General features: G+C 48.0%; 1 protein-coding gene across 3 annotated transcripts in view; it reads left to right on the top strand.

The window, feature by feature from the left end:
• The window catches only part of CFAP70 (cilia and flagella associated protein 70), a 1,359,754-nt gene that overhangs the window by 470,139 nt on the left and 864,676 nt on the right, over nt 1-24,939 (top strand). For all 3 annotated transcript variants that reach the window (XM_069613256.1, XM_069613257.1, XM_069613258.1), the window contains exons 9-10: nt 16,223-16,322; nt 16,490-16,624. In XM_069613256.1, coding sequence (XP_069469357.1) covers nt 16,223-16,322; nt 16,490-16,624 — 235 coding nt within the window. The remainder of the gene's footprint in view (nt 1-16,222; nt 16,323-16,489; nt 16,625-24,939) is intronic.

Genomic DNA, 24,939 nt, shown 5'->3' on the forward strand with positions numbered 1-24,939 from the left:
GTATGTAGAAATGTATGACACCTATTCACTAAAGACTCAAAGAAACCAGGGTGGTCCACATTGGGACCATAAACGTTGATAAATGTAACCATTTCAGTGCCCCGGCATTCTGATACAATCACATATTGTCTGTTTGGGTCAATCGCCATCTGAGTCATTTGGAAACCCAGGGACTTGTGCACAAGTCTAATCACCCCGCTGAGTATGAAGAGTAGGAGGTGTAGTGCTTAGTCACCCCAAGACCTAGCGACCCCCTCGTTCCCTCTGCCCACTATTTTATTTATTTATTTAACATTTATAAAGCGCTCACACAGACCGCAGGCATCGAGGCGCTGTTACAGGAATTGTTTGTTTTTCTTAGTTGCGTAATTGTGTTATTTTTTTGTCTTAGTTACGTATTTATAACGCACTTAAACACCCAGAGGTTTCTAAGCGCGGACCCGGGGATCGAACCTGTTGTTGCTTCGTGTCGTCTTGCTTCCAAGACACGCACGCTGCGCTGAGCTATCCTCCCGGGACTAGGTGAGTTTCTTGCATCAGGACCACTTTGGCGCCTTGCTGTTCATAATACTGGACCACTTTGTGGGTCTTGCGCCGGTTGTTGAGGCCCCACACATTCCTTCTGATCACCCTACACACCATTGTTGGCTCATAACTTGTTGTAATATACCCGCTTTGCCTGCTTGCTCACATTAGTACCTCGGCTCCTGACTGGTCCTATGAGACGTGAATCTTTTAGAACTGACATCACCCAACTTTCCCCACAACTCCCCACCACCCCCTGCCCCCACTCTGACATTCCTCTGTCATACCCCCGCACCCACACTGTCCACCCCCAACTTGCAGTGGCTTGTACCCTCCTCCAACTATCCTCAACAACTGAATTACCATGGGACACAGCCCGGGGTGCTGGACTCCGCTCTTCTAAGCATAAACTTGGTATGCAGCAGGACTGATTTGTTACATGTACAAACACTCATGTTGGGTACCCATCGGGAAATACTAGTGTTTTGAGCGCACTTAACTAGGAGCTGACTCAGCCCAGCTCATAATTGATATGAGAGCACTGCCACCACCCTCATTCAACCACCTGTCTCTACTTTTGAGGCCCAACAGATTACTTTGGTAGCATCTCAAAAGAATCATGCACTGCGCCTGGATCACGCTCCAGTTTTCCCAGCACGAGCTAACAGTTACGTTTTAAACTATCAGGGCCTTCTGTGGTTAAGTCTCTTTTCTACACAAAGTCTCTTGCCTCCGAGGATCTAATGTGTTTCCAAAAAAAGAATAAACAAAAGTTCCTTTCTGCTTGCACATTGGGTGATGCCTTTTCACTCCTGGATCCCCCTCTTCTGGGCTCAAATCCCCATAAAGTTTCTTTCTATATCGGGACCTTCTGTGTTTCAATCTTTTGCTTACAATGTTAGGGATGATTCTCTGTTATGGCTAATTTCCCAAACCTAGTGAGTCCCCCAGCAGCTTTGCTGGATTTTTTGGGGTTTATTTTTTTCTCCTGCTAAGAGTGAGACTCTTTTTCTCCCACTCTGACATGATTTGAGGTGTTCCTTTGACTTTGTATGTGTTCTATGGGCTATGGGGTCCTTTAACCCATAGGCTTTCATGTGTTTTTGATATGTGAGTTACACAGCACCCTCCGTGCAGTAACCCAGGGGTGTCGTAGCGACCCCAAACATAGACTCCATACCCTGGGACTGGCTACTGCCTCCCAGGGCATGTAAAGTCACCATTGGCTTTACTAGTCTTAAATTGTGAACAGAACCAGTACAAACCATCATATTGTGGACGTACTGGTCGGGGCAATTCGATTGCCCCGGGGTCTGTTGTTCGAGGGGGCACTGTCCAGTCCCCCCCGATGGAGTTTTGGCTGGTGGCAGTGGATACTACTTTTTATATTCAACCGCGAATATATTCCTATGGGATTTTCCCATTGTTCGAGGCTACCACTTTTTAATATAGCCTCGAACATACCGCCGGTTTATTAAATTAATATAAATTCACCGGTTGGTATTTTTTGCTGAAACTTGGTTCCAAAATGGCGTTTGTGTTCGCTTCTGTGACTCCAACCCAAGTCGAGCCCTTTGTTCCACTTTTTGGCAGGCTTCTCCACAGAATCCTCCAAAAGTGGTGCCACTCTGTCTGGGTACCACAGGGGGTGTGGGAGGAGGTTTAGGCACCCTGGACTGAGTTGCCTCGGCAACTCAAGTCGCACTCTTGTGTGATTGGCCCAAGTGGTGAGCCACCCGGCTCACCACTTAGCATGTTTGAATGACAGCTAGGCTGAATGAATGGGGGTTTTCTGCATAAAAGCAGGGCTTTGGGGACTGGAACCTCAGAAGTCGCCACAGGACCTAGAGAAGCCGAGCCGACCTGCAATGACGACACCACTGGTGGAGCCCTGCTGAACCGTCTCACCACTTTTCCCGATGACAGAGGAGATCTCCAGTCCGGAGAGTCTTCTTCCTTTGACTGGTGGGGATAACCAGTTTGCCCATCTTTTCACCTTCCTGGACCATCTAGTGGCTGCCTTGCCTGTGCCAAGCACCCGCGGCAACCGGGAACACCACAGTTTACCACTACCGCGAAGAAAAGGGTAGTACCTTGTAACCAGAGAACTCCGCGGCTGGTTTCTTCCCTGGCAGTGCAACGACCTTCATCTTTCCTCCACGTCAAGACCTCCTCTTCCTCTGGACGAAAACACCGACTTGCAACCACTGCCCCCGCTGGAGCGTTCTTCCCATTTCAGGTACTGCGTCCCGCCTGTCTTCCCTTGCGACAGATCGTTCGGGGTGACAGTAAATCCTCGACTTTCCAACCTGGGTTAGCCTGGGGCCTGTTAACTAACTTTTCCTGACTTGATCGCAATCTTTTATGAACTATCTACAAAGACTCTTTGGGCATAACCCCACTGTGTGATCCTGGACACATTTCGCTTGCTCTCTCTAAGAGTGGGCCTGGCATTTGAACTTCCTTGCTCTCCAGTAGACTCTGTCTATGCTGCCTCACTGTGGTTCTTTGAAAAGTATTGAAATTGTGTGCTTTCATAACTTTGCCTTTTCCCTCCCTTTTTCTGTAACCTATTAGAGTGCCATCTTATGTTAAGCACTCACCTCTGTCTGAAAATAAGTGGTGTTTCGAGGGGATTGGGTCCTCCGACGTATTCCATATCTATGACATGTAATCACCACAGCTGTGCTGCTTCGGAAACTTTTTCGGCGTCTGCGTCCTGCGTCGATGACGTCGATACGCCGTCGTCGAGGACCTCCTCCGACGTCCGACGTCATCCGATGTGATAAGTAGGACGCACGACACCCATAGCCTCAGTTCCGTTTTTTCCGCGAACGTGTTGCTTCGTGTTTCTCGGTTCTAAGCCTCGACTCTTTGGAGTTCTGTTCTTTCTGGTTCTTCGAACCTGTTCGTTTGTGAATTTCCTTCGGCGATGTCTTCCACTTCGTCTTCAACCCCGCGTCCGGGCTTTAAGAAGTGCGGGGAGTGTGGGTCCAAGATGTCGGTGACTGACTCGCACGACGCCTGCCTCTGGTGCCTCGGGGAGGCCCACGACACGGATGACTGTATCGACTGCCAGTCGCTCACGTCCAAGGCCTTACGCGAACGTAAGAAGAAGTTGTCGGTAGGTCGGGTGTCCAAGCCCCGGAAGTCGAAGTCGCGGGGCTTTCGACGGATGATTCGAGGGGTGACTCTCCGCGTCATCGTCGGAAGTCTCGTCGGTCTTCTTCTAGGAGTGGGTCTCGCCACTCCTCAGCCTCTTCGAGGCATTCTCGGAAGCGCCGTCACCGGTCGCCTTCCAGGTCCTCTTCCGAGGATTCTGCACGGCACGTCGGTTACCCCACCAGCCGTGCGACGCCGGAGGAATGGGCTTCCTTCGGGAAGAAAATGTTGGCGATTCTTGAGTCGCAGGGTACTCAGCCGTCCGCGTCCCCGAGTGGGGTCGGCCGTGTGAGGTCGAGAGACGCCGCTCGCAAGAGTGGTCGGCACGAGTCACGGGAGCGGTCCCGTTCGGACAAGGAGGCTCGTTCTCGCCGTACCCGTTCCAGGTCCCGGTCCTCGACGCGTTCGAGACCGTGTGCTCCTGTGAAGTCTTCGAGGAAGACATCGACGTCTGAGGCGTCGAGGGCGTCGACAGGCTTTCTCGAGGCTCCGGCTTCGAGGACGTCGTCGAGGCCGTCGACGATCAGGTCGTCGAGGGACACGCTCGGGGCTCCGGCCTCGAGGGCTGTGTCGACGCCGCCGATACTGGAGGCGCTGCATCTGACGTCGACGCCGATTTCCTCGACGTCGACGCCGATCCTCTCGGCGCCGTTGCCGGTTTTCTCGGCGTCAGCGCCGATTCGCTCGACGCCATCGACGCCTTTCGTGTCGGAGGTGCCCCGTGTCACGGGTGTGCCCCCTAGGAAGGCTCTGGTTAAGAGCAAGCACTCTCGGGTGCCTTTTCGCCGCCTGGAATATATTTCGGAGGCGGATGAGGATTCTGATGGCCTGGTTCCTAGTCGGGTGCCAGATGAAATTGTCTCGGGCCATAGTCAGTTTGACGATTTGAGGCAGTCACTGCATGATGCCAGTGGACTGGACACCTCTCCGGAGGTGGAATTTTGTAGGCCTGAGCCTGGCTCCCATGCCGATTCCTCGTACCGGCGCCTTATGGCTAGGGTGTCTGAGTATCTGGGATAGTCTGCTCCCCCAGGGGAGTTTGTGCAGGATGATCTGACGGACATCCTTGATGTTGGTCCCCCAACTGACCCGGTACTGCCGTTCCATATGGCTTTACAGAGAAGGGTGGCGGCGGCTTGGACTGCTCCGGAGAGTCTCCCGGCGGTGGGCAGATCCTTGTCGCGTAAATACCGTCCAGCCAGTAGCGACCCCTGCTACTTGACCAGGCACCCCACTCCGGAAAGTTTGGTGGTGCAGGCGGCCACGGCCCCGGCAAAGCAGGCGTCGTACCCTACCATCCCTCCTGATAGGGACGACAAACGTTTTGATGGCTGGGCGAAGAATGTGTTTTCTTCTGGTGGTATGGCGCTTCAGGCGGCCAATTCCATTTGTGCCTTGTCACGTTTCACGCACACTCTGTGGAACTGTGTTGCGTTAGCGGCTGAACGTATTCCCGAAGGGGATGAACGGGATGGTTTCCTTTCTATGGTCCAGGATGGTAAGGATGCCATGTGTGAGTCCGTTCAGTCAGGTCTGGACTTGGCTGAATGCGTCAGTAGGTCCATGGCGGCGAGCACCGTGATACGCAGGTTTGCGTGGTTGCGGAAGTCGGGGTTTGCTCCTGATGTGCAGTCCCGGCTCCTCCACATGCCCTTTGATGGTGAACACCTTTTTGGCAGCAAGGCTGACGAGAGCCTTGAGAGGTTGCAGACCTCAAAAGCTGCAGCGAAGTCGTTGGGCGCTGCAGTTCGCCAACCTCCGCCTTTTCGTCCTAGGGGACAGCAGTGGAGGGGTGGTTCCTTTCGCTATTACTCATCCTTCAGTAAAGCGAGAGGAGCTGGCAGTCACAGAGGCCAACGCAGGGGTACCAGAGGTGGACGACAGGGTACCCGTGGTGCCAAGGCCGCTCGGGCAGTTGCCTCTTTGCCCTCAGGTAACGCCGCAGCCGCTCCCACTCAGTCGTGAGGCCATGTCCCATGGTTCGCCGGTTGGGGGAAGGCTGGCGCAGCATCTTGTAGAGTGGCAAGCCATTACTTCAGATGTGTGGGTTCTGGAGATCATAACCCACGGCTACTGTCTTCCTTTTCGGCACAGGCCTCGCGACACTCCACCGGGGAACCTCTCTTTGCAGAGTCCGGATCCGCTCCTTGCGCAGGAAATTCAAGCCCTGCTGGAGAAAGGCGCCATAGAACTGGTGCCTGTAGCGGAGAGGAACAAGGGATGGTATTCCCCTTATTTTTTGGTTTCGAAGAAAGACGGGGGATTGAGACCCATCATGGACTTGCGCGGTTTGAACAAACTCCTCAGGAAGGACAAGTTCAAGATGGTTACTCTCTCTCAAGTTCTCCAGGCCCTTCAGCTTCAGGACTGGTTGGTGTCACTCGACCTCAAGGATGCTTACTTCCATGTGCCGATCCATCCCAAGCACAAGAAGTACCTGAGGTTCGCGGTTGGCGACTCGCACTTTCAGTTTCGGGTCCTGCCGTTCGGATTGACCTCCGCCCCGAGGGTTTTCACCAAGCTCATGGTGGTGGTGGCAGCGCATCTCAGGCAAGGGGGGATTCACGTCTACCCCTACCTGGACGATTGGTTGATCAGGGGGAGCTCTCCCGAGCAAGTCCTGGATCATCTATCGATCGCCTGTCGCTCCCTTCACAGGCTGGGCTTCTCCCTCAATTTCAAGAAGTCCCATTTGACACCAACACAGCGGCTCCAGTACATCGGAGCAGTGCTCGACACTTCCCTGGGGCAGTGTTTTCCTCCCCAGATGAGGGCTCTTCACATTCAGCAGATGGTGCACAAGTTTCAGCATGCCCAGACGCTCCCAGCGTTCGAGTTCTTGAGGTTGCTCGGCCTCATGGCATCCTGCATTCTTCTGGTGCCAGAGGCTCGCCTGCGGATGAGATCTTTGCAGTGGGCACTCAAGACGCAATGGTCGCAGTCCTCCGGCAGGATGTCGGACTCGATTCAGGTGCCGTCCTCGGTCGCCCGGGACCTTCTGTGGTGGGCCGTCGAAGGCAACTTGATGAAGGGGGCCCCATTTTGGCTTCCCTGGCCGGAGGTGACGGTCGTGACGGATGCATCCCTCACGGGATGGGGAGCTCATGCCAACGGGCTGACAGTCAGCGGTCGTTGGTCTCCGTCGGAGTCCAGACTCCATATCAATCTGTTGGAGCTGAGGGCCGTCAGGCTAGCCCTGAAGGCTTTTCTGCCGTCTGTGCGAGGGAAGAATGTCCTGATCCTGACGGACAACACAGTGGCCATGCACTACCTCAACAAAAAGGGGGGGGCAGGGTCACTTCCTCTGTGCAGAGAGGCGATGCAGCTCGAGTTCTGGGCCATCCAGCAGGAAGTTTCGATCTCGGCAGTTCATCTGGCCGGAGCCGAAAACGTGACGGCGGACGCTCTGAGCAGGCAGAGCGCAATCTCTCACGAGTGGGAGTTGGCTCAGGAGATTCTCCTGGAGATCTTCGCCCTTTGGGGGACCCCTCAAGTGGACCTCTTCGCCTCCAGTGTCAACCGGAAGTGCGAAAGGTTTTGCTCGCGGGAATTTCCTCCAGAAGGAGCCTTAGGAGACGCGTTCGTGGTGGAGTGGTCATTCCCGCTGCTGTACGCGTTTCCTCCAGTCCCCGTCATCCCGCAAGTGCTGCGGAGGTTACGGAAGTTCGGTTCCCGGATGATCCTCATTGCCCCGGCGTGGGCTCGGAGGACGTGGTACCCGGACCTTCTCGACTTATCCATCTGGCCTCCACGTCGTCTTCCCTACCGAGACGATCTGCTCTCACGGGAGGGGGGTCAGGTTCTCCATCCAGAGGTCAGATCCCTCAACCTTCACGCTTGGCTTCTGAAAGGTTGAGGTATAAGGATTGGGACCTCCCTGCGGACGTGATGGAGGTGTTGCTTTCGGCCCGAAGGCCGGCGACAAAGTCTCTGTACCGTTGCCGTTGGCGTAAGTTCTGCGACTGGTGCAGAGTTCAGAATGTGGATCCTTTTGCATGTGACATCCCCATGGTTCTGTCCTTTTTACTTTCTTTGGCCCACAGGGGCTTGCAAGTGGGTACCGTTAAGGGTTACCTGGCGGCGCTGTCCATCTTTAAGCGCTCGTCTGAAGAGTGTTCTTACTTTAAAATCCCTTTGATTTCACAGTTCCTGAAAGGGCTCACTAATGTGTTCCCTCCGTCACCTTTCCTGGTGCCCGGTTGGGATTTAAACTTGGTTCTTAAGTTTCTTATGGGTGCTCCGTTTGAGCCTTTACATTCTTGCCCTTTGAGGCTGTTAACTCTGAAAACTGTGTTTTTAGTTGCGGTTACTTCTGCTCGCAGAGTGAGTGAGTTACAGGCACTTTCAGTTAAGCCTCCCTTCACTGTATTTCACAAGGACAGGGTTGTCCTTAGAGTTCGTCCTTCTTTTCTTCCGAAGGTAGTGACGGAATTTCATTTGGCCCAGAAGGTTGTTCTTCCGGCATTCTATCCTCCTCCGCATCCTGGTAAGGAAGAGGAGAGGCTCCATAGGCTTGATCCTAGGAGAGCTTTACGCTTTTATGTTTCACGCATGTCCCGGGTCAGAGTGGATGATCAACTCTTTATTGGATACGCTGGAAAGCGTTTGGGGCAAGCTGTGACGAAACAGACTTTGTCTCGCTGGATTGTTTTGGCCATCTCGGAGTGCTACCGTTTGGCGGGTAAGGACCCACCGGCTGGCTTGCGGGTCCATTCTACCAGGGGTATGGCTGCGTCTACTGCCCTGCAGAGGGGTGTTCCTATTCGCAACATCTGTGATGCAGCCACCTGGGCTTCAGTACATACATTTGTACGTCACTATTCCCTTGATTCCATCCGGGCACAGGATCTGGCCTTTGGCAAGGCGGTCCTTTGCTCTGCTATTTGATTGGCTATTCTACATTTTGATTCTAAATTCTTTCCCTCCTCCTTGCTTTGGTACTGCTTTGGGAGTCTGTCATAGATATGGAATACGTCGGAGGACCCAATCCCCTCGAAGAACAAGTTACTTTCTTACCTGTTAACGTTCTTTCGATGGGATGGTCCGACGACGTATTCCATATCGCTCCCGCCCGGCCTTCCCCGCTGCAGAATTTCTTTTGCGATTGCAGCTTACGTTCCGCAAGGCTTTGTGTCTGACTGGCAGTTGACTTATGTCACACGTTCTGGGGGAAAAAACTACAACTGAGGCTATGGGCGTCGTGCGTCCTACTTATCACATCGGATGACGTCGGACGTCGGAGGAGGTCCTCGACGACGGCGTATCGACGTCATCGACGCAGGACGCAGACGCCGAAAAAGTTTCCGAAGCAGCACAGCTGTGGTGATTACATGTCATAGATATGGAATACGTCGTCGGACCATCCCATCGAAAGAACGTTACCAGGTAAGAAAGTAACTTGTTCTTCTCATTAAGACTTGTCTAATAAGTAGTCAGGGTTGTATATATATAATAGTGACTGTGTGTTGAATTTACTTACCTCTTTTTGTGCCATTGTAATTTACAAGTGTATCTTTAAATAAATAATTACATACTTTTACACCAAAGCTCTGGTCAGTGTTTGCTTGTGCTACTGTATCTCTGTACCTATTGTGTATACTCTGTATACTGCCTAACTCATCTTGAGAGAAGTCTGACTGCTCAGCCACAGCTACCAGGTAAATCTGGGTGGTACCGACTGCTACCAATTGGGTTTACTGCCAACCGCCTGTAGACCTAAATCTTTTGCAGTGGTCCCTAAGGGAACTGCACAGGTTTCTGCCTAACATACGAGGGCCTGATATATTCAAAAAACAAAACAAAAAGTAATTTTCTGCTTGTCTTTAAGTGATGGTCTTCACCCCTGGGCCCCCCTCCTCCGGGCTCAGATCCTTCTTGAATGTCAGCCTCTCTCTGTTGGGTTCACCACGGCTTTCAACACAATCTCATCTGCACTATTCACAAATCCTAATGTCTTTTTGAACAGTTCACTGTGGACATCCCTCTGGGACATCAGACGTTGCCCCCTCTTTATCGGCATCCCTCCGCCGGGTTCACTCATGCCAACTTTTGCAATTCACAAAATGCAGGATTTACTTCCCTTAGCTTCACCTTCATTTTCCGGTCAAAGACTTTCGACTGTATGGAGGATTTTGCTAGAACCGTGTATGACCAATTTGACCCTTTTCTCGTGCCATTCCCAAGGCCTTCTGGTAATGGTAGCTTCAAACATAGGGTATTCGCCCAGAGTTTCTCAAGCGAGCACCTACGTGATGCCTGACTCCTCTGGAGCTGGTTTTCCCCTCTTGTATCAAAATAACAGTTCTTTGTACTTTCTTCAATTAGCAATTTTGCTTCTTTTGTTCAAACAGAGTTTGGTTTCTTATCAGCTCTCCCCTCGATTTACCCGCTGTGAGGAATCGCTTGGCTTTTCTTTTCTCTGGAGTCAAGGCCGGTACCACAGTGACAAGCGTCTCACTGCGGCTTGGTTATCAGCAGAGGAGGGCCTTGTGTACCGCCGACATCTTCTGCAACACAAGCTGGCTATTGTTCATGGTCTTAGATTTCTTTCTGTGGAGGTTTCACGGGCCTGGCTTGGAATGGGCAAGGTTGCTACTCTTCTTGTCACCCTCTCTGTTTGCACTTTCTCCTCCTCTTGAAATGCTGTTGCTGTGCTGAGTTATCTCACTCATTGTGCGTTCTGTCTTGCTCCTCTCGTGCTCTCATGCTCCACCTTTTATCACTGTGGGGAAGGGAAAGGAACGTCCGGTGTGTGTGGGGAATCATAAACAGGGGGACGGAAAGGAGAATGACTAGGAGTATTCGGGTAGAAAAACATAGTGAAACAGGGATTCTGGGAGTTGTGGTTTTCTAATTTTACAGGGTTTGGGTTTGAAGGGGTTTCATATAGGGGAGATTCTTTGGGAGGAAGGGAGGTCGAGTTGGTACAATTTGTCAAAGCCTTAAGGACCTAGTCTCCCTGGTCCCTTGCTTCAGTAGAATACAGAGCCTCACGTGGAGTATTCCCCCAAGCACAACCTCAGGTTCTCCTACCCAGGTGATCCTTCCCCACTCATCTACCCCTGGGTTGGGATAAGAGAGGGCCAGTTTGTCCATGGCCACCTGAATAAGGGATTCCCGAGATCTACTTGGGAGAACACCCTCAGGTTTCTCACAGTTTTCCACATGTCCAACATTGGAGGTTATTTTACAATAACAAACAGTGGCTTGTTTTGTTGGAGGCACATGAAGCCCTTATGTTACATTTGGTCCAGGATAAAGGGTTGCAGGGAGTTGCTTCACAGAACTTGACTCCTATCTGCAGTAGGGGAGTCTCTCTGTGTGAGGTCCCACTTGCTGCCACCCCTAGAGTGAAGGTTGTGTAACAGACTTATCACCCTCACCTCACAAGGAAAGGCTCCCACCTGTGGAGAAGTGACTGAATCCCTCGTTTTGTCACAACCGAGTTGCTATGTTTTACTTAAACAAGAGGGAACATGTTGACGCTCACAGCAGTGGGGTCTCATGCAAATAGACTTGTTTCCTGTAAGAGAGAATGATCGTTGTTAGTCTTAAACATCTTAAATGGGCATGGGGAAGGCTAGAATTACTTGGGCGACACCTTCATGCTAGATTGGTCGTGTAAGCTCATCTTATCCTTCCTGACTACAACCTTCAGTGATAAAGGTTATCTGAAATTGACACACACCGTACTTACATTCAACAATGCTTCTGATGGCTGCAAACTGACTTTGACAATATTGACACTTTGATCTTCTAGTGCTTTCAGAGAGAGTTTCCTTGGATTGCTCCACAAGGAAACACCTTCTGTTTCAAGAGGAAGGTTTCATCCTCCACTGCTTCCTCAGCTTTGAAGCTTGGTATCTGATGAGCTAGTTTATGCTAGTTTATGCACACAATGGAATTTCAGCACCCAAAATTATAATTATGTGTGCGTCTTGGAAAGAGTCAATCTGGAAACCGTACACAATCAAATGGATGCACTTCTGTTATTGCGTTCTGGAACACAATGTAAATCCTTTGCATATTCAGACATTGTCTTTCGTTTTGGCCAGCACTGCCATCAAGATTGATTCATGTAAACACTGTCTGCTATTAAAGCGTACTCGAAGGAACAGTGTGAGAATGTTTTATCCTTGCCGAACGAAGCCACCAGTCACCACTTTGATGTCTTGCTTCCACTCTTATATATCCTCTGTTGTACTTGAATTTGGTTCTATTATTATTATTATTATTATTATTATTATTATTATTATGAGGGTATTTATTGAGTGCACATCTAGCTTTTGGAAGCAACTGAGCACTCTACAAGATACAGGGGGAAGAACACAGTAAGGGAAGCAGAGGTACAAGGCAGTCGGGATCTAACAATGGGGTAGGTGGAGGGCAGAATTCTCTTGAGTCAATGAATTCCTGCCACCTTGACCTTTCCTAGAAGACTGCTTTTTGGCTGAGGTTACTTCTGCAATGAGGGTGAGCGTGTTGCAGATTAACTCCTGCAAGGAATCGTCTGTTTTCCATGCTGATATGGTAGTTCTAAGCACAGTTACAGCTTTCGTTCCTAAATTCCCTTCTGATTTTAATTTCAACCAAGACATTTGCTTACCTGTTTTTAGCCTAAGTCACATAATTTGCTAACATTAGAGGCTCTCTATAATTTGGATGTGGTCATGTTTAATTTGAACAAGACAAGACCCTTTCATTGGTCAAACAACATTTATGTTACTCATGAAGATATTTTGCCTGAAGTACAGGTGGCCAAGGACACCAATGCGAGATGGATTTCTCTCTTGCCTTACTTTAGCATGTTCTTTTCATGGTCCGAGACACCTGATACATTCAATCAGAGGGAAGGCAGCATTTATAGACTTAGAGGGATGTGCCCATTACTTTTTTTTATTTTTTTTTATTTGAATTGTAACAATTAGTTTACAAATAAACTTCAGTTACAATAGAATCCACTTTCAAATAGTCTACATAAATGTACAAGACAATCACCACATATAATCCATGTAGATACCATACACAGCTATCCACGTTTCTGATTAATTAAGACTGATCTTCGCTTAGAATACTTTCCACAAATTCACAATCCGCACATGTGAGCGACACGTTTGTTCCCGAAAGTATCCAATGCCACCATTTGTCCATGTCCTCATCAACTGGAGCAAAGGAACCCAGATAACACGTTTGTTGTTGCGTAATTTTAGAACACTCAGTGATCAAATGTTTAATTGATTCTACTGAACTTTCACAGAACCTACAAAGATTGTTCTCAATGTTAAACACTCTTCGTCTCCATTGAATCTCCTTTGTTTTATATACGTTCAAACGCAGTCTCATGAATTGATTTCGATGTTTTCTCGATGGAAATTTTTGGAGATATCTGGGTAGACAGTCTAAACAATTTGTTAAAGGGCCCAAATTGATTGAGGAAGATAGGCAGTTTCTTTGTTCTCAATTCTGGATCCAATTCCACATCCGTAATTTCTTTTTTGCAATTTGGGGCGTTGCTATAAGTGTTTCCCACTTTGTTTGCCGAATCAAGAATATTTTTTACACCGCTGGACCAATTTAGCATAATGCTTCAACGTTGTTGTTGAACCATATGTACGAAAATTTGGTACGCTGGCGCTTGATCCTTCAATGACATCTTCCGCAACATGGCTAGCGATTTCCAGACAACTATGTTGTGCATAGATTCGATTCCAAGTTCGTATCTTATGGCGATCATTGAAACGCCCTTTGGTAGCTTAAGAATACGTCTCCAGAAAATACCTTCGAGGGTGGGCCAAATATGGTAGTCCAGATTCCAACCAGACTCTGCTCCAAATGTAATTGAGGGTATCACCTTATGTATGTAAAAGGTTACTAATGGTTTTAGTGAAAATTACCATATTCAGCGTGCAGTTTTGCCCCTTGCAGCGTGAAAGTCAACATGCGCTGTTTGAGGTTGCAGATCCAGTCATGTTCTCTGATTGAAGTGTTATACATAATACCTAAATATATATGTGCCCATTACTGAGATCAGTAGGGTGTTCCTGTCATTTACTACGCGTTTGTTTTGCAAGCACTATTCTCAGGATGATTTTTCCAGATGGAATTATTCTTTTGACAAGGATGTAATGCATAAACCTTCCACTTGAAATCATCTGAACAAATACTGTGAACATCTCCCCTGTAAATTCTTTCTGTGCAACCTGTCCCAACAAGTTATGAAGGAAGGAGAGGGGCTGGACATAAAAGAAATAATAATTACTTTGGTGTTTCAGAAAGTCTTAGTTTATAGGTCTCCTGACTTCACAACTCCCTCCCAGCTATCGTTCATGCATATGCCAGTGTTATTACACTTCTGCTTAGTACTTGGTGAGTGGGGTACTTAGGCACGTAATGGATCGGTAGCATTCTTGAGTATTTCATTGCAAATTAGTTTGCTGCATTTCTTGTATCTTTGGAGCATTTGTCTGGCTGTGCCTTCTGCAGAAGCATACTTGCCAGTAGGTTGTGAAGAAGGGAAAGCTGGAGACTAAAGGCACATGGATCTCTCTAGAAACAACACAGGGAGATGGAGGAAGACAGAAGAAAGGGAGCATGCAATATACAAGCAAAGCCTTGACTTACCTACAGTACAGGGGAGAAAATACAGAGGATGACATGATCTATGTAGTGTGGCAAGCCAGAAGGAGTACTTTATTTAACTTAAAAGAAAACACCTTTCTAGCCCGATTGAAGTAAGGAGAGTTCCTTTCCTAACAAACTGTACAAAGGGGCTTGTCAATAGTCAAAATAACAAAAAATGGTCCTCTGTCCAAACCTGTCCCCTAAACTTGACCTACCACTTACAACAATTATAAAAGAAAACTAGGCATAGTGTCCTGCCTTTAAAGTTGTTCAACCCAATCTCTCTCAGGGTTTCCAGGAATCCCTCCTGGTTTTGGATCCAATGCGTATCCGTGGAAAACAATTCTCCCTAGTCTTGTTCAGCTTGTCAAAGTTCCCAAATGTTCTCAAGTTTACAAATCAAATTCTCGGGTTCCTGAAAAGATCAAATGTCCAAGTTGAGATACCTCCTTAATCCCTCGCCACCACTTGCGTGGGTTTCTCCCCACTAGGTTGTCTGTGTTTCCCTTGAATTGGTTCTTCACTTGTCTTATTGGGCCCCTCTGGCTCCCTTCGGTTTCTCTGTCCCAATGTCTCACTTAACTCCCAGGGTTATTGGTAACCCCTCTTTGCATATGCCTCTCTTGGTTCTCAGTAGTTTCTGTTAGCCGTTTGACTGATTGGAACATTCGGGTCTCTTGGTCTCCCGCAACCCTTATTGTTACTTGTCTCTTTCTCTCTATGCATCTTTATGCCCCTGGTATGGGGTTGGAGGGTAATCCTCCCTTCTCCCCCTTTTGCTCTCTGATTTCTCTGCCGCCCACCACTTTGAGCAACCCAGGTACCTTTTACGTCGCAGGGTTTGCTCCAGTGAGGTGGTGTCTGCTCGATACTGGCGGCGTTTGTCTCAGCTTTCTGGCGTTCCCATCATTTTGTGTTCTGCTCGTCTCAGCATTTCTCTGTTCCTTTGCTCCTTCGTTGCATGTAGAGGATTTGTTCTTTCCTCGTGTTCTGGGTTTGGCATCATTTCTATATGGGTTGCGCCTCTAGATAAGGCCAGGTCGCCGGTGTCTGTCTCGGTCTCCTGCCTCTCACTGCACGAAAGCCGGCTCCTCTGTGGAGCACGGCTCCGCCCCTCAGTGACGTGCTCATGTCGGATGCTCACCAAAAAGGGGTGTGTTGTTTATGTTCAGCTGTCAAGCCAATGGAAATACAGCATTGTCTTGAGCCAAACATCCAAAGGCACTTTCAGTATTATTTATTAAAGCTGAATGTAAAATCAGTTTCTCAGATTCATATGAATGCAGATAATTCTTTAGTTATAGGGAGTTCCCATGGGAATGTGAGTCCTTGTCCCCTTGAAGGGAGTCACTCCCGTGAGGTCCCCTTTTCCCAAAACCCTAGGGGGGGGGGGGTGGGTTGCTTAGAGGGCATACCTCCCTAGCCTCAAATGGGGTGGCTCCCCCCAAGGCAAAAGGAACAACGCTTTTGGATTCCTCACAGTAGATTATAGAAATCCACTGAAATATGACATACAGTCCTTCCAAAATTAGAACTCATATTTCACTTTATTTTAAATATTTGCTGAGTGAGTCTGGAACTTGAGATTGGGACAGTGGGAACTGTCAGCCGTCACACCAATGACAGTACTGCATGTGCAATGGGGGTGTTAATGGCCTATGTAACTTTTTTTATAGTTATAGAATTGTATTATTGGCGATTTTTAGCGCACTTAATGCCTGACTCCTCCAGCTTCTGAGCTGGACCGAGATCGAACCAATGTTGCACAGCATCACATTGTTCCCAAGGTAAGCGCATTGACTCGGAGCTATTGTCCTAATTATGAAGAAGGCTTAATTTGAACCCTGCCACTTGGCACACATTTTTGGACAGCTATAAGGGGACACTAGCCCTCACATTTTCCTTTTGCCTTCAGTTTACAGAAACGGATTACAGAATCACGTTTTTGGCCTTTGGAGATCATGAGGGTACCAGTCGCCAGTGCTGCCAAAGGGAAAGGCGGCAAAGCAGACAAGGTGAGCATTCATTTTTGGTCTCTCAATCTTAGAGTAGCAAATACTGCCTAGAAGTCAATTTTCTCTTAAAAGAAAAAAGAAAAAGATGATTCCCCTTGCATGCACATATGGACAAGCATCCAGGTCCTGAACAGATTATGCATGACCATTGCCCTTTGCTTCTCTAGTTGGATGAGGAAATCCCAATTGCATTTCATGGTGTTGCCTTTCTGAACCTGGTACCCCTGCTTTATCCTGGGGTGAAAAGGATACGAGGAGCTTTCCGTGTCTTTGCTTACAATGAGTCTGAGGTGCTAGCCAAGGTAAGAGGTTTAACTGTTATCTTTGTTCCTGCTTCTTGGACACCAACCTCCTGTCATTCATATCTGATCTTTTGCATCAGTGTCCTTACATTCGTATTTCTCTCTTTTAGTTTATGTCAATCTTTCTTCATAACCTCCTACAGATGGCTAAACTTTGCAAAACCCCTCTTTTACCACCACCACTGTACGTTCCATTATACTCCACAAGCATAAATCAATTGTTCATCTATAAAATCACCACCATATAACATGAAATACAACTCCAAAAAACACACACAAGCAACCCCTCAGTTCCACATTCCAGTGCCTCTACATTGACACTCTGAACTTGAACATACGTTTTCCTAAAGCAACTTCTCGTGATTATAATGGACAACCGTCTTCAATCCTTGTTTCCTCATGCAAGCTCTTCTGCTCCCCTTCCTTGCTATTATCAATGTCTCATTTTGCATTGGTCCTTTTCTCGCCCTACTTAAAGGCAGGTTAAATCCTACCCAGTCTGTGAAAACCCTACATAGTCTTTGAGGTCTTCAGCACATTTCTTCTCATGCGTCACCTCCCCAATCTAGTTCAAATTCTTTAAAATACTGTAGAAAGCCAGCTCAAAGAGAACATTGACAGCATCAAGTTGCCTGTGACGAATTGACATCTGCTCTGCAGAAGTACAAGGATGAGTAGAGGCTAAAGCACCGAATCAGCCCTCACACTTCCAAGGGCCAGCACAATCATACAGGTAGAACAGGCACCGTCAAAATATATACCTCCTTTGCCTTCTTTGATAACATGGGCAGAGGGAAGGCTATACTCTTAAGAGGGGTGTGACTGTGGTTCAGTAGCACCCGGAACAGCAATGTATAACAGTCCAACATCAAGGTATGTCCAATCAAGGTTCTATAAACAAATATACTTTAATCAAACACACCATGTACAATGAAAACTAACTAGAAAACACTGTAAAAATCCTCTCCTGTAGAACGAACACAGAATATGCAAAGAAAAGATGCAGCACTCTTTGGAATGAGCAGGGTGAGAAAAGGTCAAATAAAAGACCACAATGTCCAAAAAGGATATTTATGGAGTTGGCAAAAGCAATTAAATCACCCATCATGTCTCTGAAACCAAAATATGGACCAGGGGGCAGATAACAGTCAATAATACCATGGCAAATCTCTTGGTGGTTCGATGGCGTCAAACCAGGCTTCTCTGTGTCATTTGTGGGTTCTCTTCGGTTCCAGGATGTGACAATTGCGATGGTCCAGTGGCGAGCTGGCACCCAGCTGGGGTTGAACAGAAGGTAGCTGCGGTCTCAAATTGTCTACTTGAGCTGTGCGGATCGGGAGGTCACCAGGTTAGGTTTGGCGGATGCGGATCGATGGCGGTCAAGCTGGAACTGGAATGTGCAGGCGAGTCAATTCTAAGCAGAGGTTTGTAGGTCATGGTTCAGGAGACACTAGGGTCCGGTCAATCTATTTACAGGAGCGGCAATGAAGAGGCTGCTACTTCAGATGGGGACTCAAACAATGCAAGGCAAGTGTACATCATTGGTTCGAGCCAAGGCAATGAAGCACTTCAGCTGGTGCGGTGGCAAATGTAATCCAACTGGCAAACGGTAGTTCAAAGAACAATGAACCCCAAAGGCAGTGTTGAAGATTCCTGATAGTGTGATCAATGTCAAACATGCTCGAATCACGGCTTGCAGCGAGTTGACTTTGAAAATAGGGATCTTGGCTATTCTGGCTTCCAGGTGCTGCGAGTCCCACTCCAGGGTCTCAAGGCCCAAGGTGAGTCATTTCCTCGGCCTCCCAAACCTGGAGGAGGCTGGTACACACCTTTAGGGATCCTGCAACACTGTAAGGTCCTAGGCAACAGGGTTGCTGGCAGAGATGCCGGTCTTGGTATAACAGATGAGCTCACCCCCAATGTCCCCTGGGATGGTTAGGGGACAGTGCTAGCCTCTGCCTTGAAACACCTGCTTTCCCTTCACAACTGGCAGACTTTAGAAAAGACTGCTCTCTCTCCAGCGAGATCCTATTCCAGGGTTGTATTCTAGAGATGATTCAAAGAAGGGATGTGACACACCTTCTTTTAAAGGCAAAGGCCCACATGTGATTCAACTAAAGCTAGCCTGCTTTAGGGGTCCAATCCCTGCTCTTGAAATAAGTGTCCTTTGCCCTTCTGACATCACACCCAAAGTGTGTGTGCTACATAAAGTGGAGGGGGGGAGAGGAGGGGCCTGCTTCCTGTGGAGTGGCTGTCCCTGTGAAAAGGGTATTCCCTGCCCTAACAAAGGAACAAAGAGAGTCAATCCCCAAAGACTGCAGTCCTGCCAGTGGTCAGGGGGAACCCTGTCTGGAATGAATGCGCATTGCCTGCCACAGCTGAGCTTGACTCACAGGAGCCGACACATGTAAAATATCAAATTGGATGTGGCTGTAATGATCATAACATAAGTAGTGCCATTCACTGTGCAGTAGCTTTGTTTGTTTGTTTTATTTATTTCTATAGCACACCAAACCCAGAGGTATCTGGGTGCGTTAGTCGGTTGCAATTGTTACATATCGGCAGGTCATAGAATACAAAATAATCTGAAAATTACAATCAGGCAGAGAATAAGACACTTGGTTACAGGCGGAATACAGTTATGGGATCCAAGTTGGCAGTACAGGTGGAATAGTATGCAGTGCACAGTCTTAGGCGTTAACAGAGTCCTAGGTGTTTGAAGACCTAGTGACCTTTACTGAGGATCTGATGTTAAATGTTTCCGTTAGGTATTTGTATTTGTATTCATTAGTTTATATAGCGCTTTACGCTAAAGCGCTGCACAGTTGAACAACTTGATACAAAGAACATAACATAACAATATAACGGTAGAAGCAAATTACAGTATGAATCAATCAATTAACAAACCATTAAGAAGAGCAATAAGACTGGTTTCATGATGCCTACCCCCAGGCATCCGGATCAAGCCCATCAGCCCCGGGAGCAGGCATCCAGACATTTACAAAAACCCCAGCAGCCCCAGCTAGGGGCTGTCTGGGTTCAGTCCTGGCGCCGTAGGCACCAGGCTCATAATAAAAATCAGTCCTGGCGCCATAGGCGCCAGGCTCATAGACATTACTTACCTCATGCAGACCATGCTGCAAATAAATCCAAGCCAACGTGAAGCCTGGATGGGACTATTTTACTACAGGGACTATTTTTTACTCAGGTGTGGTCCTGGGGAACTTCTTTCCTGGGACTACTTTGGAGGCTATTTAAACCACGACCGAAAAGCAGCACATGCTTCGTGTTATTCTGCATCCAGCAGTGTGACTCTCACCGTGCCTGCAGCCAGCATCCAGTCTTCTGCCACGCCCGCGTACCTGCAGCCAGCATCCAGTCTTCTGCCACGCCTGCCTCGAATCCGGAGCTCCTGGAATAAAGAGGAAGAAAAGGATAAGGTTAGAAAACAAACTTATTTCAAATTCCTCACCTGATTCCGGATCCATTTCATCTCCCGACCTGGAAAGTACATCAGTCCTGCACGCGTCGCTTCGCCAGCTCCAGCACGGCGCCATACTCACCAGTTCTCACAGCATCTTTCGATCCGGCACTGTCTCCATCATTTCTTCACCGTACTCCGGCACCTAGGGGCACAAGAATAACAAGATGAGCCAAGGGAATCAACAAATACCTCTTACCACCATAGACTTACCTGATTTACCACCAGCGGTATTATTCTCCATATCTTCATATGCCACATCTGTAAAGAGGGAGAAAAACAACACGTTAACGCATGCAATAGTTACCGGACAGCATTGGGTAACACAGACTCTTACCTGAACGCCAGCAGCAGCTACGAGACCTTCTTCTCACGAACTCAGTTGCAACTTAAGGAAGGAAGGGGACAAGAGTGACCATCGGGCACATTGAACTCTTTGAACTTGATACTTACCAATCCCGCCTGGGACTTCAGAGTCAATGTTTACCGGAACTCTCCCAACGCCTTCAAACCAGTGAAGTAACTGGTATCTACGCACCCCTGCAAGACACGCAGGATGGAGAGCTCATCTTTTACAAACATAAGGTGAGGTTACTAAGGGGATATCGGAGGTGATTAGTGGGGGAGAGCGAGAACAGTTGGGAGGCCATCACTAAAACCCACAGGTGGCTAATCCCTGTCTCCACTTGCAGGAAAATACTTCTTCGGTGCAGCAGACAAGACTAGGCGGGCCAGTCCAGACAGTCATCTCTGCACTACGCATCACGTTGACGGAGACCGCATCTGTCCGGGTCCGATCAACACCCCTGTGGGGTCCAGGTGAGCGTAACAACTGGAGGAAATAGGGAGAGAAAAGCAGTGGGAATGTGGGGCAGAGGAGAGGAGGGGAGGAGAATGAGGAGAGAGGGGAGGGTGAGAGAGGTGTGGTAGGGAGTGGAGGGAGGGAATCAAGGGAAAGGAGAAAGAAAGGAGGGGGAGCAGGAAGGGGAGGGAGTTTCAAGGCGGGGGGTGGAGAAGGAGAGATTTAAGGGAGGTGCGAAATGAGGCAAAAGTAGGAATAGAACGAATTGAGAGAGGTAGGGAGTTCCAGTGCAGGGGAGCTAGGAGCTCGAAGGAGCAGAAACGGGAGGGGGCACAAGGGGACTGAGGGACAGTCAGAAGGAACTGATCGGCTGAACGAAGGGAGCGGGAGGTATAGTGGTGTGGCATGGTTCAGGGATTTGTATGTGAGGGACATTATTTTAAGTTGGATCCTGTCCTTGATCGAAAGCCATTTATGCTTTCTTCTCATTTCTGAAATGTGTTCTCTCCTTAAGATACTCAGAGCAGTCCTAAGTGCATTATTTTGCAAGATTTGTAATTGGTTGAGGACGTATTTACTTGCTCATAGGTAAAGTCCATCACAGTAATCCATTTTAGACAAGATTAGGGCTCTGGCGAGGGTGAGGCAACTTTCCTTGAAGAGCATAGGTTTGCAAGCCCTGATTAGTTTCTCCGTATAGGCTGTAGCGTTGAGTTGTTGTCATGATTCCTTCCCCTCATGTCCCCAGCCCTCCAAGATATCAGGCTGGAGCCAGCCCACGATCACCTACATGGCCCTCAAGGGCCTCTCCATCCCTCCAAAGACCCACTTGGAGTCAGATTTGGCGCTTGTGGCACCAGACTCACTCACTCCCATAGAATAACATTGAGGATTGGACTTGTAGTGCATTGATGGGGACAAGATGGATGCCCCGACATATTTCGGTTCCCAGAACTACATGTGCAGTCTAGTCTTTTGGGTGTGGTTCAGCCCAGAGACACCTGGGATACCCAAAGACTATTTAAGCCACGCCCAGGCTGAGAAACATGCTTTGCATTTTCTGCACCTGCAGCGTGACACTCGCCGTGTTCGGATCGGTCTCTAGTATGCCTGCATCTTTCTTCTGCACTCAGCTCCTGCAAGAACAAGAACACCGTTAGGAACAGCCTTACCTTGCGGCGCTTCTGCCCATCATTCATCGCTCCTTCTGTTCTGTGGGCATCTTCGGCTGTGTCATTCCCATCCCGGCATGCCGCTTCCTGAGGAAAAGGGAAAAGAACAGAAAAAGGCATTAGTAAGCATTCAGCAAATCTTTGCTTATTTTTAAAGACTGTACGAGCTTCAAACGCTTACCTGAATCCCAGCTTCCCTGGGGGAACTCTGTCTCTGGAACTTCTCATCCATCTGCAAGAGGGAAAAGACACTCCAGGTTAGCGTGGAAACATCTAGAGGTGCAGCATACCGCGCTTACTCACCGCATTTCTTCTTCATAACCGGCATCCACGCTGAAAACGTTGCGGCACCTAAAAGACACAGAAAAAGAACTCAGTTCAATACAAATATGAAAGGGGCGCATCGCGCATCGCGCTCTCACTCACCTTCAGCGCTACTCATCTCAGCAGCACGTCACCATCCCTGGACGCCGGCCATCATCTAAGGAAGGAAAGAAATGAAGTTAGAGAACTGTTCAAAAGACTCATTATACTTACCTGTCGGACTCTTGCCAGTGAAGTAACTAGGCAGCAACGAGCCTGCATCAATCAACGCGCCCCTGCTCTGAAAGCAGGACAGAGAGCACACTTGCCAAGAAAACAAGGTGAGCTGTGGATCAAAGGGAAGGGTTGGACCCCGGGGAAGAAGGGGTTCAAGCACACAGAGACAACAGGGAGTTAAACTCTACCAATCCTGTGTTTCAGGCCGAGTCTCCAGTCGAGTAGACTCCAGGGAAGGGTTTGAGGTCGTAAGAGGTCAGAACAGGCTGAGTGACGTCCCCGTGGATACCAGGTGAGCGTTACAGTTGTTTATGTAAGTTCAGTGTAGAATCTAGGTAGAAACCTAATGTTTTTACTTCTTTAACTACTGGGATATTGTTTCCATCGATATTGAAGGATGCATAATCTGTATTGAGTTTGTTCAGGTTGGCTGGTGATCATAAAATCAGAAACTCTGTTTTATCGTCATTCAGGCAGAGGCCGTGAGTGGCCATCCATGCCTGAATAATTAAGTACATTTTGTTCACTAAGTAGTACATCTGTGTCATAAATACCTGTTAATGGTAGGACTATCTGGGTCTCGTCTGCATAGTTAGTGTGTCACCCAGATGATCCAGATCATCAAATAGGGGGTTGGTGAAGATGTTGTATATGTTTGGCGATACAAAAGAGCCTTGGGGCACTCCACATATAATGGGAATAGGGTCAGCTGCTGCTGATGGAGAGAAGACTCTCATTGTCCTATTATTTAGAGATTATTGTATCCATGTAATGGCATTCTGGGAGAAGTGGGCTGCTGAGGCAAGGTGATTGCATAGTACTCTGTGGTCATCCAGATCGAACGCTGCTGACAGGTCCAGTATTAACAGCAGTGCAATCTTCCCAATGTGTTTAAGTTAATCAATCTAGGCTTTTAAGTCAATCAGCGTTGTTTCCGTCCCATGTTGAGGTCTAAATCCAGATTGACGGGTCCCTAGGAGGTGGTTGGTCTCTAAGTATTCCTGCATCTGCAGGATGCTACCCTGTCCAGTACCTTCAGTAGGAAAGGGACCATCATGATTGGCCTGTAGTTAGTGGGAATGGTAGGGTCAAAAGATGTTTTTTTAGGAGTGGTAGTACCCTTGATTCCTTTAGGTTATTAGGTACAATTCCTGAGGTAAAAGAAGCATTGATTCGTTTGAATATGAATGGCACAAGGTCTCTTGCGGCATCTTTGATTATTTGAGCCGGGTAACTATCACCTTGGCACCTTGACTGTTTAAGGGAGGCAATAATTCTTTGAACCTCTGGGATAGAGACCTTGGAGAATTGAAAGCATTGGAATGGTTTAGTAGACAGGTTTCTGTTATGGTGTGGGGTATCTGAATTGTGTATGTTTAGACGTTTTTCAGCAATTTTCATTTGCAGTGAGGCTATTTTATTGGTGAGAGCATTCTGAATGTTTGTACACCAGAGTTTGTCCTTTACACAGGGATCCGTAGGGTTAATAGGCGTCTCCATCTCTCTAAGGATCACGAAGAGCTCTTTAGTACTGGAGCTAGCTTGGTTAATTCTGTTGTTGTAAGACTCACGTTTGGTTAGTTTTATTCTCTGAGGAGGGGTTGTGTTTCCATAGAGTTTCCAATTTTCTTTTTTTCCGCCATTAGGTTTTTAGTGGCGGAGTGAACCAGGAATTCAAATGGGCTCCTGGTTTACCTTTGCGCATTTTAAGGGGGGCGATGATGTCCAGTGCCTTGGTCATGGTAGAATTGTAAATATCTACTAGCTTGTACGGGTCGGAGATATCCTCTAGGGAATTCAGATTAGGGATCACATGTGGGAGGATAGCATCCACTGTAATGTTCCGTTTGTTCCTTGTCGGACATGGTGGTGCTGTCAGGTTAGGTTTAGATTTTAAGAGTATTTGCTGGAAGGGTAAACGACACTAGGTGATGGTCTGTCCAGGATTGGGGAGTGATACCTGTGATTTTGGTATCACAGTTAAGGTCAGCTAGCCAATCAAGGGTCCTTCCTTTGTCATGGGTAGGTTGGGCTACTTTTCGGTTAAAACCTCGTTCTGTGAGGGTATTGGTAACTGCTAATGCTTGGTGATCATTAGGGTCATTAAATCCTAGATGGAGTCACCTAGTACTAGTTTTTGTGAAGACGTTTTAGTATTATCCGAAAGTAATACCATCATGTCTGCCTCAAATGAGCCAATGGGCCATGGCGGTCTGTATAATAGGTGGACAGTTATGGTGCAGGTGTTTGTAAGAGTGAGTAGTTTGCAGGATAAGAATTTAGGCGTAGTGGCTATTCTAAGGTCTAGGTCTGATTTTAC

Source organism: Ambystoma mexicanum, chromosome 5p (assembly GCF_040938575.1).
Source record: "Ambystoma mexicanum isolate Mex_15411 chromosome 5p, UKY_AmexF1_1, whole genome shotgun sequence".
Lineage (NCBI taxonomy): Eukaryota > Metazoa > Chordata > Amphibia > Caudata > Ambystomatidae > Ambystoma > Ambystoma mexicanum.